This window comes from Trachinotus anak, unplaced genomic scaffold, assembly GCF_046630095.1.
Source record: "Trachinotus anak isolate AG129_WGS33_773 ecotype Australia unplaced genomic scaffold, CSIRO_AGI_Tana_v1 ptg000011l, whole genome shotgun sequence".
NCBI lineage: Eukaryota > Metazoa > Chordata > Actinopteri > Carangiformes > Carangidae > Trachinotus > Trachinotus anak.
The window spans coordinates 3,285,282-3,299,693 of record NW_027273862.1 but is presented as its reverse complement, the minus strand read 5'-3'; the positions used below and the strand labels follow the sequence as shown (position 1 = coordinate 3,299,693).

Here is a 14,412-nt window from a genome sequence, read left to right as displayed (position 1 = left end):
TATTTGGAAAAATAGTTGAATGGACAGTGAAATTTGCATTTTGAGCTGTTTCCTGTTTATAGTGGGCTACAGATACATGACTGCATGTGTGATCTCACTTGAGGGATTATATGGAATCTATCATTTTAGATAAATCCACTCCAAATATGGTAATTACAACATGCCACCTGCATACAAATACAACTCTCTTTAGCCAACTACCCACTGGATTAGCTGTCCTCTGCTGCCCCCTAGTGCTAGAAATTAAAAAGGCCATCAACCAGTGCAGTAGTGCGAGCGGGGCATACCTTTCAATGCTATTATATGTACATATATTATTGTTACTGATGTGTGAGAAACTTTTACCCTAAGATTCACAAATATATAACATCATATTGACAGATTCATTCAAGATCAACACTGAAGCTAATGGCCACTCTGATTTTTCATCAAAACGGTCCCAATCACTGGAATAGAAAATGTGAGAATGGATGAGGGAAAAATTCCAAGAGTAAAGAAGCACCGTGAGTAGATAGAAAAAAAATCAACTTTATTTCATTACATTGTCAGTATAAGAAAGGCAGTGATGGTATGAGGAAATGAAACCGAACACAGCAAAAACATTTTTATCAACACAGAACTAAGACATCGCTAAACTTAACAAGGAGCAAATACAATGATCTAACTACCTGCAGTGTAATAGTTACATTTCAGAAGGCTTTGCAGGCTTAGTCAGTTCATCAGATAGAACAGAAAGTGCTGGTCGTTGTTGTTAATTGTTGTCCCGTCTATAACAGGTGTGAATTATGTGAACATGCTCTCATAACCACAATGAGGGAAATTCTCACCAAAGATGATCAAATGACAGTGAATAAATCCAAGCACTCAGACAACCTTTATACAAAGATTACATTACTTTTTATGGAGGCAGGTCTCGTCAGTGGAGCCAAAAAGCTCATTTGGTCAATTAAGCCAGTTAATATTGATTTATAAATATATCAGCATTCATTGATGATCTCTTATTTAGTATTCAAAAGCCGTATCACAGGGTACCCGAGTGCAAAGTGACATCATCAAATTGCTTATTTCTCTGAGCAGCAGTCAAAAGGAAACCACAGGTGTTACATTTTTTATGATGTAAAAGAGAAAATAATAAATAACTGGATTTCAAATTGACAGACTTATTGTTTTTTTTTTTTAATTAATCTGATAAATTAATTAATACAGTTGCCATATAAGACACTCTAAACTACATAATGGGAATGTCACAGCATTGTGGTAGAAGAGTCACAGACACCAGTTCACTACAGAACTGGCTCTGGTTCTGGTCCTGGTTTTGACCTGAGCTGGTTTAAGTTGTGCTTGGTCCTACTAGCTCAAAGGATATATTCTACTTTAAAAAAAATGTGTTTAACTATGTTAAATTGTCACAGCATAAAAAAACAGCAGACTGGTGTATCAAACTGCCTTTACTAAGGCAGAGACATCAACAAAAACCTCCGGAACTGTACCTGTATATGCACACGTACAGCAGTCTATACATGCATGAGAAATACCAATGCATGAAATGCTGTGTATATAAAGTGTTGTGAATTCTTGTATAAAACACACACTTAAATGTTTATCTTGCAAAACCCATTCCAATTATGTACATAATTTTTCTATCTATCTTATTCTTACCTCTCACCCCTCCCTCCCTCCTTACACTCCTCCTCCTCTCTAAAACACTCCAGGAATCAGCCGATAAGGCACAGCATCTGTGTAGCGTTTCCAGTCTTTGCCGTACTTGCTGCTGCAGCGGTGCTCATCGCGCACACAGCGGTGGACCAGCAGGATGGTCATGTAAACAATGTAGAAGTATGGCAGAATGTGTCCAAAGCCACAGGCGGCGCAGTAGGCCAGAGAACCCATCAGGTCACCGGTGTAGTTGAAGTGCCGGGCCACGCCCCAGAAGCCCGAGGTCAGGAGCTTGCTGCGGTGGACGCCGCCATCAGCGGAGCGGTACGAGCACTCAATGTATGACGGCTTGCGGCCCCAGATGGAACAGGAACCCTCTGTGCGGCGGAAGAGGTCCTTTTGGTGATTTGTGGAGCGGAAGATGTAATACCCAACAAGGCCGAACAACAAGACAGCCAGGGCGTGGGCATTAGAAAGCTGGACTGGGTGGTAGACCAGATACAGACCCTGGAGAGGAAAAGCATATTTATTTATATTTTTTGCTGCTTAATTGATCTATTATCTGTCTATAAAAGCAAATATCTTATCAGATGTGGGACCCTGGGACAAAATATTGTGGGTCTGTGGTCTTATTGGTGTCAGTTTTAGGGTCCTTTATGTGAAAGTTTGAGAACCAGTGATCTAGACAGACAAGATTTAAGTTCAATACAAATTAGCACTAAAGTTTTGTTGTGAAACAACTCTACTTTCAAAAACAATACAGCCAAGAACCATTGTGATTATAACAATGTCATGTTACAACATCATTCTTGCTGTGTATGTGCCAGTGAGAACACAGTATATCTGTTACCTGCAGTGTGTAGAGGTATGGCAGCCAGACACAGTCTCCCCAGCCCAGATACCATCCAAAGTGGTCATGGCAGATATCAATGGTTTTCAGGTACCATGCCTCATTCCAGAAGAAATCCAACACATAAATGGCCTACAAGAAAACACAACAGAGCCAGTTACCCAGTTGTTGTAATGACTTACTGAGCTTTGGTCTCTGTCTCTATCTAAACCTCTAACTTCAACATTTGAGTTGGAATGGACACTTGCACGTCTAATCATACTCTCCACATTTAGGTGAAAGATGCATTGCAAAATAATGCAACATTTGTGAGAACAGCATGACATTATAAGCAGGAGGCTAGGATAACACATTATCAAGGTCAAACACTCAAAGCTAAAAAGAGAAGTTAAGCTAAAGTTGAGATTTGTGTAACTGGTAGTTTCTGATATCTGCTGGTATGTTTCCATTTTAAAGCACTTCTGCTTTCACGGAATCACCACACAGAAGTGAGTTTGACACCTTTATATTAAAGGAGCTATTTGTAAGTTTTGCTTTTGCTACATAGTCAGTGTTAACATTAACAGCTGTTTACTTAGAAGTCTAATAGATATGGAGGCAAAGACAAAGGCAGTGGATAATGACATTTACCCTGGGATTGAAGTATTTTTATCTTTTCCTTCTGCTGTTTAGAAGGTGTATAATAACCTCTTGTATTGTAAACGCAAAGATGGCTGAGGCTCTTGGCGAGACTGTTGAGTAAGCGGCTGTTAATGCTAACATTGGCTAATAAACAATAGCAAAACTTACAAATAGCTCATTTAATCCAGTTCCATCCTTATTCCTCCTCACCTGCAGTATATTGACCAGAATCATGGAGTTGGTGACTTGGCCGTACAGTTCTTGCTGCTTGGCCATGTAGGATAGATTGATAAGGGTCCAGGCTACAATGCCGGGCCGGCCGTTGAAGAACAGCTTGAAGTCAAACCATTTGCCAATGCGCGGGTTGAACTCAATGCCCATCATGTAGTTGTAGAACACGTTCCCTGTGAACTTGCTGCAGAATCATAAGAACAGAGAGAGTAAAACTAGGTGATGAAGTTATGTGCTATCACAGTGCACAAGTTATCTAAGTATTTTGGAGATATAGAAAACTTCCCTGCTGTAGAAATCTGTTGAGTCATCCATTCCTGTGTATCAGTACTCACCAGTCCTCAGAGTTGGTGGGGAATAAGTAGGCCTTCATAAAAGCGAACGTAGACACAGCATATCCCAGTATGTTGGCGCACCACAGTAGAGGGATCCAGTTGTCGAAGACGATGGTGGGGGAAAACCAATGGAAATAGTGGGCATTGGCATACCACAGGGCATGTGTAATCAGCCAGCACTGCAGCCCATTGATCTCATACTTGTTAATCAGGCCTGAGGAATGAGGAGACAATAAAGGAAGACTTGGATTTTACTCTAATTCTTAATTACACAAGTGCGGTAGACTGATGAGCATGGTTATGGGTGTATTAATCACCGGCAGGAGTTCGTGCTCCATCCTGCACTCCACCAACATAGCCAGGAATAAACTTATGGAGAGCATCAGGAACACACATGTACAGGAACACCTAAGGGACAAACAGAACTTGTTTTGACTTGCCTGCTTTTGCCACAGTCCCTTCCTGTTTGGCTACAGCTCAAGACAATGGACTAGTATATTTATTCTTTCCCACTTCACCCACTTCTCTTCTTTCCTCTCCTTTCGCTTACCTGGAAGGCCACCCAGATGCCATATATCTTGGCAGCTGACCAGGTGAAGGAGGGTGCCCGGGCCCAGATGGAGAGAAGCGTGGTCTCTCCTCGGTACAACTCGAACAGAGGCTGGCTGATGGAGCACTGGTACTGATCACATGCCATCACAAAGTAGAAGACGATGAATGGGGCAAAGCAAAGGAGGCCAATCACGCTAATCAGGGAAAACCAGTCCACCTCCCTGAGAATGAATCAGACACACAAACAGATACAGCATAAGGACGGATGAGTAAGTTAATGCATCGCACAAAAACACATCTCTAAGTGGAAACAGACATCTTTTCAACTTTTCCCGCTCTGGTGGTACTATGTTGGCGCCACTGTGTCATTATCTTCTTTGCCTTCTCCGACAATAGGGCTCTTTTTTTTCCCAGGCGGAGTTTTCACAGTTAGTCTGGTTGTTCCAACGTCCATCTTTTCCACTACCTGGGGAAAGCTACCAATAGCTACCTACCACAGAAAACAAAAATGCCATCTTCTTTCTCTTTTGGTTGCACAATGGCAGACACACTTCCTTTCAACATTTACTTCATAACAAGCTAAAGCAAAAAAATGCGTCACTTTAAGTAGGCACTGTGTGTTGTGCAGTAAACTTTCCTTTCAGCATACTGCAATTTTGACTGTTATTTTAATAAAAGCACAATTGCTATTAATAACATTAGAAATGAACCTGCCCCATGAAACTCTCCCACTGAGCCAGCATGCTGGATACCATAACCCTCTTTAGATGCTCATACCACACTTACTACTACAATTTGCAGCATTAATGCAGCATAATTGGATTTCTGTTGTCAAACAATTGCAAAATTAATCCAAAAGATCACAACAAGACAAATGGTCTATTTATTGCAGTGCTTTTTCAAAGTAGCCACAGTGTAAAGCAAGTGTAAAGCAAGGTTTTATAAATAAGGTAGGTCTACTTTATTACCTCAAAATATAGGGTTTCTTATGACTGTAAACACACATATATATTCATATTCCTCAAATTTCCATAGACAAACAATTATCTATTTTCAAATATAAAACACCCCCACACTGGGATTCTGTGTGCTGGAGAACTTAAAGCCCTGTATTAAGCAATAAATTGCAATGCACAAGCAACTAGTAAATATGAACTAAATAATGAACTTGTGAACTAAACCAATCTTTGGCCTTCTGCCTTTGTTATATTTGATTTAGATCCAGTTTGGCTTGTCATAGCAGGAAGGCACCAGTGACAATGACAATGGACTGGATAGATTGCCATGAAATTTTGTAGACATTCATGTTCACCTCTTCTCACTTATCCTGTTAAATATCTCAATATTTACTTGATGGATTGGCGGAATATATTTTACAGATATTCATGGTACTTTGACAATAAATCCTGATGGTTTTGTTCAAGCTTTGTGACAAACTTGTGGTGGAGCTTTCAATACAACAGCCCATAGAAACCTGTGAGATAACAACTCACCATGCTCTCCCCCACTGCGCTGGCTGCTCCTTGTGCTGAGATGTTTTCCCATTGGTACTGGGTTGGGTTCGTCTCCTGGCAGCCTCCATCGCCACTGCACCGTTCATCTCTGGTGAAGGGTCAAGTTGTCAGGTTAAGATCAGTTATGCAGTTGCATTCTGTACTTTGGACACCAACACAGTCATTTTAAAACAGTGCAACACCCAGCAGCATTTGCCAAAATAACAATACAAGGTATAAGTAATGGCTCCATTAAAAACAGATGTTACTGGTATCTTCCTCATTTGTCACAGTTTGAGTGTAGTGTGCAGGTACTCTTTTAACAAATGACCCACAGTGAAAATATCCTGGCAGGTTAATACATGTAGTTCCACAAGCTACACACTGATAAACAAATGAGGTAATTGAGGTACTTTAAGTGGACGTTCCTTGGAAGATAACAAGTCAGCTTGATAAAGCTAGCTTGTACAGCAGACTGATGCCACCATGTCTATTTCACTGAAATAAAAGGTTTTCTTTTCTCTGGAGCTGCAAATACCTCTCTCTCTCTTTTACACACACACACACAAGGTAATGCTAGGTCAGCTTGACTTATTTACACTAACGCTACACGAACAACAGAACTTCAACGTGTTGTACAGAAAGCTTTGAATGCCTGTGTTTAGTCCAACATGTCCTTGTCCTTGTCCCACAAACAGATGTAGTGTGTGAAAGGGGAGTGACCCGTTGCATAACGTCCACAACGGCTACACATTTTAGTCATTATTGGAATACATGTTAAATAAACGAGACTTTTTGTCTCTCGCATGAGCCATTTTTGTGATGCAAAATGACCGTTAACTAGCTACCTGGAGTAACGGATGGACGACCGACATCCTCTGTGCCTATTTAACACCACACTATGGACATAAAGTAACGTTAAACACACATTACAACGGATTAAAACGCTGCTACAAGTTTATTATAAGACGGTAACACACTCACCTGTAAGTAACTGTACAGTGTAAGTGAGGCTGCTCGTTTCCTCTTCCTTCCCGGGCCTGGCACAGGTTGTCATGTAACCTCCCGACAAAACTCTCCGTGGTGCCCAAGACTCCGCCCATAACGCCACTACGTATTAAAATTCCACCAATAGTATCCACATGGAGGCGGGCCTGGGAGCTGTCTCTGGCCTCTGATTGGCTATAACTAACTGGAACCACCAGCACCTGACAAGCTTTGCAGTGGTTGAATGGTTCAGCCAATATATGCAGTGAACTGGCAACATTATGAAATAGTTGTAATTATGATCTTATTTCTGAGTCCAGACTCTGGCCTTTGCCATCATAGCTTTTTTATAATAGGTTGTTATATCACATTAATACCAATGATAAATACATAAAGAAATAAACAGCTAACCTTTGCTCAGATTGTTATTTCTTTATTGTGTCTCTCTATAAATCAGTTGATAGACAACAAATTCACAATGCTAATGATTTTAGAAAGCACATCAATGAAATGTAGGCCACTTACTAGAAATCAACCACATATATGTGGGTGTATGTGCTGTTTTTAGGAAATGAATATTGACAAAAAATGTATTATGCCATCTTCAATAGCAAAACCATGCACATAAAAAAAACACGTCACCCTTTAATTCTGAATGCCAGTCGAAGAAATGTCATATTTGGACAGAGGCATTTCTGTCCAAGTAATGGGCAAGCCAGTAATATTTTGGTCCAAATTCATATACATGCATAATTCTACACTGTTTAAGTTATTTCAACACAATAGTATTTAAGAAATGTTTGTATAGAATTTCAGGCCACTCCAAACTTGGAACATACAATCTCAAGAAGTACAGTCACGATCCAGGACACAAGAACACCTTTGCTGACCAGAAAGCACAAAAAAGGTCAGTGTGGGTCCAAGTTGTGGCAATTTCACTTTGGCACAAATTCTCACGACCTGAATGAAATGAAGGTCATTTTATTTTCCAATATTGTATAATGTGTTTGTCATGAGTGGATACAGTGGTGGGGAGTTACTTCTAAGTGTACCTCTTTAACATTTTATTTACTATTTATTTTTTGGTTTTTCAATACTTTTTCAATCTACCCTAATCAGTGGAATAGCTATTATCTATAGCGCCAGGAAAAAGGTGTTTGGATCCATATTCCTGAATGGTGGTCCATGGTCGTGTATTTCCAGGTGCATGTACATAAACTAACCACTAGATGGTAGTGCTCAGCTGTGACAGAAACAGGTAGTTGCATAAAATGAAAAGTTAAAGTGGACAAAAGTCATTAAACCCACATCACCATCACCTTCCCATATGAGCGAGACATGCACAGTATTTGAACACTGGTCATCTTGCTGGAAGAACACAGGCAGAGAGTTCCACCCACAGTAAATATCAAGAGGTTGTTGGCTGGACAGAGCTGCATCTTGCATTTGAAAATGATGGACTCCTGCACCAAACCTGCTATAAAAAAAAGAGCAGAATAAAGCTATCATTAGGGGGTAATAAAATGAACCACGTCCACATGTTATTTTATTTCATTATCTTGCCTTGTAAAGAAACAGGTATTTGTATGAACGTATCAACCTTTCATTGAGAAAACTCACTCACTCTTATCTCACTTGTGTTTACAGATTTCGGTCACTGTGATTAATTATTAAATGGTTTTCTTAACAGGACTGAGCACTATCCAAATCTGTTAAAAAACATGTATGTTTATTTTTATATCGACTGGGAATGTGTTGAATTGTGGACATCTGATTAGGGGTATTTTCTTTGCACTACTGGCTCTAATATGGGGAGTGGGGATAAATTCCTGTCTCATTACTTGTGGCTTTTTGCGCCAAGTTAGACATTCCACCGCTGAATATCCCTTTCACATAATCAACACCAAACACACTCCTGAAAGTATTCAAAATGCTGACACTGCTGGTAAGAAATGTAGCTGCCAATGAGCATTGCTCATTCAATGAATCTAAAGAGTTTAAATATATGTGGCATTAAACTAAATTTAACAAGACAAAAGAACTTAGTACTGATTTAGTTCCAGATCTACTGGTTCCCTAAAAAGAAATTCCTCCTTAGCCTCCTCTTTTTCATTTTCTGTCTTCCACTTCCACTTTCAAACATTCTGCTATTGTATTAACCTCTTTCCAATTCCCTGCTGTGATTCCCTGTTTTTGTTTTCCCCCAGTTTTCTCTGTCTGTCTCCACAGTCCTTATTTTGTTTCTCTTTTTCCATTCCTCTCTTCTATACTCTTTGATCAGATGCCTTGTTGCTATGCCATATCCAGACAGTATGATGTATCTGGGCCAAGCAGCAGACAGCGCTGCTTTACAATGAGTGTGAGACAAAGAAGAGATTTTGGTACCTTCTGTTACCTTGTGAAAAATGCACCCATCTGCTCATTTTGAGGAGTTTTGTTAATCTGTTTGACATTTTGGGATTCAATGGTTTAGATTAAATTCATATTACTCCTTATGAATCGAAACACAGTGACAGGAACTTCTTCTCAATGTCTTGGTTTGTTGTCACCACTTCAGTTTAAAATGCATTATTTTCATCAAAACAAACGAACGAATGACTATACAGCCGCTAAGTTAAACACATTAAGGTCAGGATACAACAAGACATGCACGTACATAAGAAATATTAATGTTGTTAATAGAATACACAAGTTTGTGGGTTTAGACAAACTAAAATGTGATGTTTTCACATGGCCAGTTAATAAATTGTATTACCTCTGCAGATAAATGTATCTAAGTGTTTGTTTAAGTATGTAATGTGTTAAATTTCAATGTTAAATGGACAATGTCAATCCTTCACGTTAAAGGAGCCATTTGTAAGCTACAGAGTGCCGCAGCAGTAAGTTCTCAAACCTGGAAATTACTTTGCAGTTTAGCACTTAAATAAGGAAATATATAGTAAGGAAACAAGGTCTGTCATTGACTCAAGGTCAAGCAATCTTCAGGATTTATTCTACAACATAAAATACTTCAGTAAATACCCCAGTCGTGATTTCTATGAGCTTTTTTGTCTCTTAAAGGGTGGTTGCTAACAAGTGGCTAAATAAGACTACAGAGGTTGCTGCACCGCTAACATTAGCATGAACAGCTGTTTACTTACCAGTCTAGAAGAAATGTAACAAGTTCAGCATTAAACTTCATTCCTAATGTTAAGTCTTGTCTTTATCATGTCTTTTCTTTTACTGTAGTTAGCATGCTAACCAGCTAGCCCCGGCCTGTCTCGTCACTTTATGATAGCGACTCACTGTAGCCTCCCGTCTTCCCTGAGGATGCAGCGGTGCTCAGAAGGCATGTTACAACCTCTTGTGTTATAAAGACAACTATGTCCAAAGCTCTTGTCAAGAGACAATCACCTCCACCTCCTCCTGGCAAGACACCAGAGAGAAAACTTACAAATAGCCCCTTCAAACCTGGTCAGAGCTAGGATTGCCATCTGTCCCATATAATACGGGATCATCCCATATTTGAAAATAGAATGCTGCATCAACAAAAAAGGGACCCTGTCCCATATTGACATTGGCAATTTTTGTACACAGGGCCCCATATTTGGTACACATCATGTCATTTATACACCATGTCCTCAAAGTGCTGTGAATAATGTTATGTCAAGTAAAACCAGACTAGTTATAGCCTACAAGTGAATTGGAGAAGTTTGCAAATGAGCAGTAGAAAATACCCTTAGTCCCTTATTTCTTCACATAGAACATGGCAACCCCAGTAAGAGCATATGTATGTCTGCATCATTTTGACTATTTCTTATTATGAAATTGCAGCAAATGTATGCAGTTCATGAGTTATTCAACAAACTGAATAAGTTAATATAAAGGAATATGGCATTATTACCAAGTGCAGGGAGGCCTGCGCAGTCTGTGTGTGTGAACAATATAAAAAGAGATGGCAGCGGTGGTGTGTAAGTATAGCAGATATGTGGGTAGGGGAGCAGGTTGCCTGACAAATCTTACACTAATCAGCTCCCCTGGGATGGTACAAGTCTGTCTGTATGCATAACAGTGTGTGTATGTACTGTACGTCCAATATTCTGAATGTATGAATATTGAGCATTCATGCACTACAAAGATTGGGCATGGCTGGTGTGTGTGACGGTGTGCACGTGTCCCTTTGTTTGTGTTTAAGTGTCTAATGAATAAAAGAGGCCCACGCTGTATTGGAGACGCAGTGCAACATGGCTGTTAAATAATTTACAATAAATGAAAGTGAAAAATTAATGAGAGAGCAGATCCTCTCTTGTGTTTGTCCTCCTCCTTTCCCCCTCTCATGTCCCGATGTAAATGTCCTCTCCTCCTCCCGTCTCCTGCTTAGTTAGCCTCACCATCAGCTTCGTCATCAACATTAAGTTTTTAAGGCTATTTTGTCTTAATACTAGAAAGCATTTACATTTCTGTGTCTCTTTCGCCATATTTTGAATAGAATTTATTGCCATTCAATATTCTCACCTCCTCAGAACTGGTGTTAGCCTTGAGGCCGTGGTGTTAGAGAAGGAAATGTGAGAGTTTGATGTTGGTGGAAAGAATATATCAGAGGGTGAGGAATAAATCAAGGTTTCAGCTGTTACATTTTGCTGCAATGTTTCTGATCATCATTACATTGTATCATTTGAAGCCTACAAAGGGCAGTATATAATTTCCCCCCCCCAAAAAAAAAGTTGGATGAGGAATAAAAGTAGCATGATGTCATGGAAAATTCATAAAATGTTTTGCACAAAAAGGGCACCACATGAACTCAATAAATAAATATTAAATAGTTGTGGTGACATTTTTCATACTCATTAGACAAATATGATATATTTATGGTAATGTTACAAAATAAACACTGGTCAGTTTTTGTACTGCATGTTATGGAAATGTATACTTCAGGATATGCAGAAAACAAATTGGAGGTAATGTGTGTGTGACCATGTTGACAGGATGTAATGAAACAAAAACACACACTCTCATCTCATGGGGCCTGTAGAAGGCAACACACATGGGCACCATGATGAGTCACTTCACAGTGAGAATAAAATCCAACACAGGAAATTTAATTACAGCCAACAATGTTTTTTCTAAGTGTGTCATGTAAGTACAGATGATCTGTACCATTGCTGTACTGAGTTTGATCTGTGTTGGATTTCAGAAAAGACAGATGATGATACATTTATTTAAAAAAAAAAGAGAAAAAAAAGTCCATGATTTTGTTTTGTTTTGAATAATTAAATTTGTGCACCACTTCTTTTTTCTGCCCTGAGCGTGTCCTATGTGCTACAAGCACAACTCAACCTACATGTTCCAGGAGGAAATTTGTCTCAAATGGCACAATAAAATGCTTTTACAGTATACTGTACTTTGCTTTAATGTAAAGGGGAAGGTCAAAAGTTGAAAGAGGACCACACGTTGTCTTTGCCCTTGTTCCTGATCTGACCTGGAAACAGTGCTGTGTTCATTTCCTGGTTTGTGAATTTATAAAAGCGCTGCAACCCCATGAGAAACAAGCCTCAGTCGTCCACGTCGCCATTAATGTCAAGAATCCTCTATGCACAGTGGGTCCTTATGTCTATGAGGAGAATTACAACACAATAACTGAACCAAGACACTCCCCCTGTAAGCCTGGAGCCTCAACGGAAACAAGTACACAGGAAGATATACAGAACACAGTGGCAAAAGTCAATCAAATTAGACCGTGAGATGTTTCCTTTTCCTTTTTCCTTTTCTCTCCTCATCACTTGTGACACTGTCACCACAACATCCAACGCTGATCATTTCCCTCTGTGTTTTTCCCCCTAATCCTGAAAAGTTACAGTCTTCAAGGCAACATCTCAGATGACAAACTCTCATCCATTCTGACTTTTCTAGTAAACACTAACCAACATGAATTCACAAACAATGTCATGTACTGATTAGATGAAGATGTGTAACAACAGGCTCTTGTCGTTGGCTTATACAAATATCCATTTCATTCTTTTTGCAACAATAAATGTCCTTGTAGGTCATAGCCCTGTTTGTGGGCTGTGACAGAAATAGGCACAAAAATGCCAACAAAAGAAGTAGGTAGTAGTAGAAGTGTGGGAGTCGGTGGAATCAGTGGTGTAACTGTGGAAGAGGTTGAATAATGTAGTGTTGGGTGCTCTGAGGTGTGAAAACACAGCTAGAAAGAGGCTGCAGGTGTAGGTGAGAGAGACAAAGAGATCCACACTGATCACGAGGACTTATACGGGAAGGAGCACTGAGTCCATGGTGCTCTGTGTTTGATTGGCCATCTCACTGCGATTAGGAAAGACAGCACAGGTAAAGCATACATACCTGAAGACAGCACACTCTCACACACACACACACACATGCACACACACACACTGGCAGACTGGGTAAGGATCATCACTCCCCTAATAAAGACAGGGCTCCACAAACATACTACAAAAAACCCCATAAATAAAACATAGAAGGAGAGGAAAAAAAACAAAAATGATGACATTGGCTGTTCCTTTAATTTGACAAATGTCAAGATCACCTGCAGAAACAAAGACCATCATCACAGGTCTGTGTAGGCCAAGAGAGGGGTGACTCCCACTTCTACATATACCTCAAAATGTTGCAGGGCCCAGATCAGTGCTAAAGCTTCTTTCTCTAAAGTGAAGGTAGCAACTGTGAAACTTTTTTCAAAGCAGCCGCCCGGTCTCACCTCTCCCTGGTCATCACCACTCGGACATAGCCGCTCTCTACCTGGAGCATGAGCACCTCGTCGAGACTTAACATAGTCAAAAGATTGCTGACATTCAGATGACCACACTTCAGCAGCTCAGTTAAATCCAACAGTGGGAAAGTGATGTAGAAACTCATATGGCACCCAAACACACCCCGAACAGTTCCTTCTTTTATTTTAGGCCACTGATACTCAGCGTTTTCCAAAACACCGGCCTTGATGGGAGCCACATCCAGTGCCTCATGCAACCACCGTTGCCATGGCGAACTCGTGCTTGGACAAGTTGTGATGGTGAGCTGCATTTTCACCAAGCACTCAAACAGAGTGTCAGCTGTAAATGACCAAATGGTCATGATACGCACAGCAGCCATTTAAGTCAACTCTGTTAACAAAATGTTAACTTCCTGTTGTTGTTGGTTTTGTGTACTTAATGCTATTTTATACTGTTTTCTTCACTCACATCAATATTTGACAAAAAAAAAAAAAAAAGAAAAGCCCAGACACAGGATGAATTCTAGGGAGGAGAGCTCCACCAGGTCTTGTGGGTCTGTTTGTGGTTTGAATCACCCAGCTCAACTCTTTCACACTGACTTGCTCATAACAAAATGTCACTTGAGGAGAACGTAGTTTAATTACGCTGACGTAAAGGTTAGACTGGCCTCTTAGGCTCCTGCAAATCAGATTTCAGTCAGTTTGTATATAAATAGCAACAGAGCAGAACAGTGCACTTATTTTTATGCTCATTTTGGGTTTCAGTAGAGCATTTTTAGAACTGTAACATTTAAAGATATTTAAAGACATACAGTACATATGATGGCTGTCACAGCTGCGATCTAAAAACATTTATATGTGAGTTAGGTCTGAAGAATTGCCCAAATTCTGTGAACTCACTGCAAAAACATTCTTCACATTTCAACAGTTAAAATCAGTGTGTTTCAAAACTTCTAACAGCTG

At 39.9% G+C, this 14,412-nt stretch overlaps 1 protein-coding gene across 1 annotated transcript; it reads right to left on the bottom strand.

Moving 5' to 3' along the window:
* Nucleotides 1-508: 508 nt before the first annotated feature.
* On the bottom strand, nt 509-6,857 carry dhcr7 (7-dehydrocholesterol reductase). The gene is made up of 8 exons (XM_071489344.1): nt 6,723-6,857; nt 5,739-5,847; nt 4,244-4,466; nt 4,011-4,101; nt 3,694-3,907; nt 3,338-3,542; nt 2,507-2,638; nt 509-2,163 (listed from the first exon to the last, which is right to left on the bottom strand). Exons 1-8 carry the CDS (start codon nt 6,793-6,795, stop codon nt 1,699-1,701), a joined length of 1,512 nt encoding a protein of 503 aa, XP_071345445.1. The 5' UTR covers nt 6,796-6,857; the 3' UTR covers nt 509-1,698.
* Nucleotides 6,858-14,412: the final 7,555 nt, after the last annotated feature.

Excerpts from the sequence above, each read along its gene's own strand:
- dhcr7 (XM_071489344.1), bottom strand. The coding sequence starts at position 6,795 with ATGACAACCTGTGCCAGGCCCGGGAAGGAAGAGGAAACGAGCAGCCTC. Across the intron at positions 4,102-4,243 it reads GCATCTGGGTGGCCTTCCAG|GTGTTCCTGTACATGTGTGT; the intron begins GTAAGCGAAAGG and ends TTTGTCCCTTAG. Across the intron at positions 3,543-3,693 it reads CCCACCAACTCTGAGGACTG|CAAGTTCACAGGGAACGTGT; the intron begins GTGAGTACTGAT and ends ATGATTCTGCAG.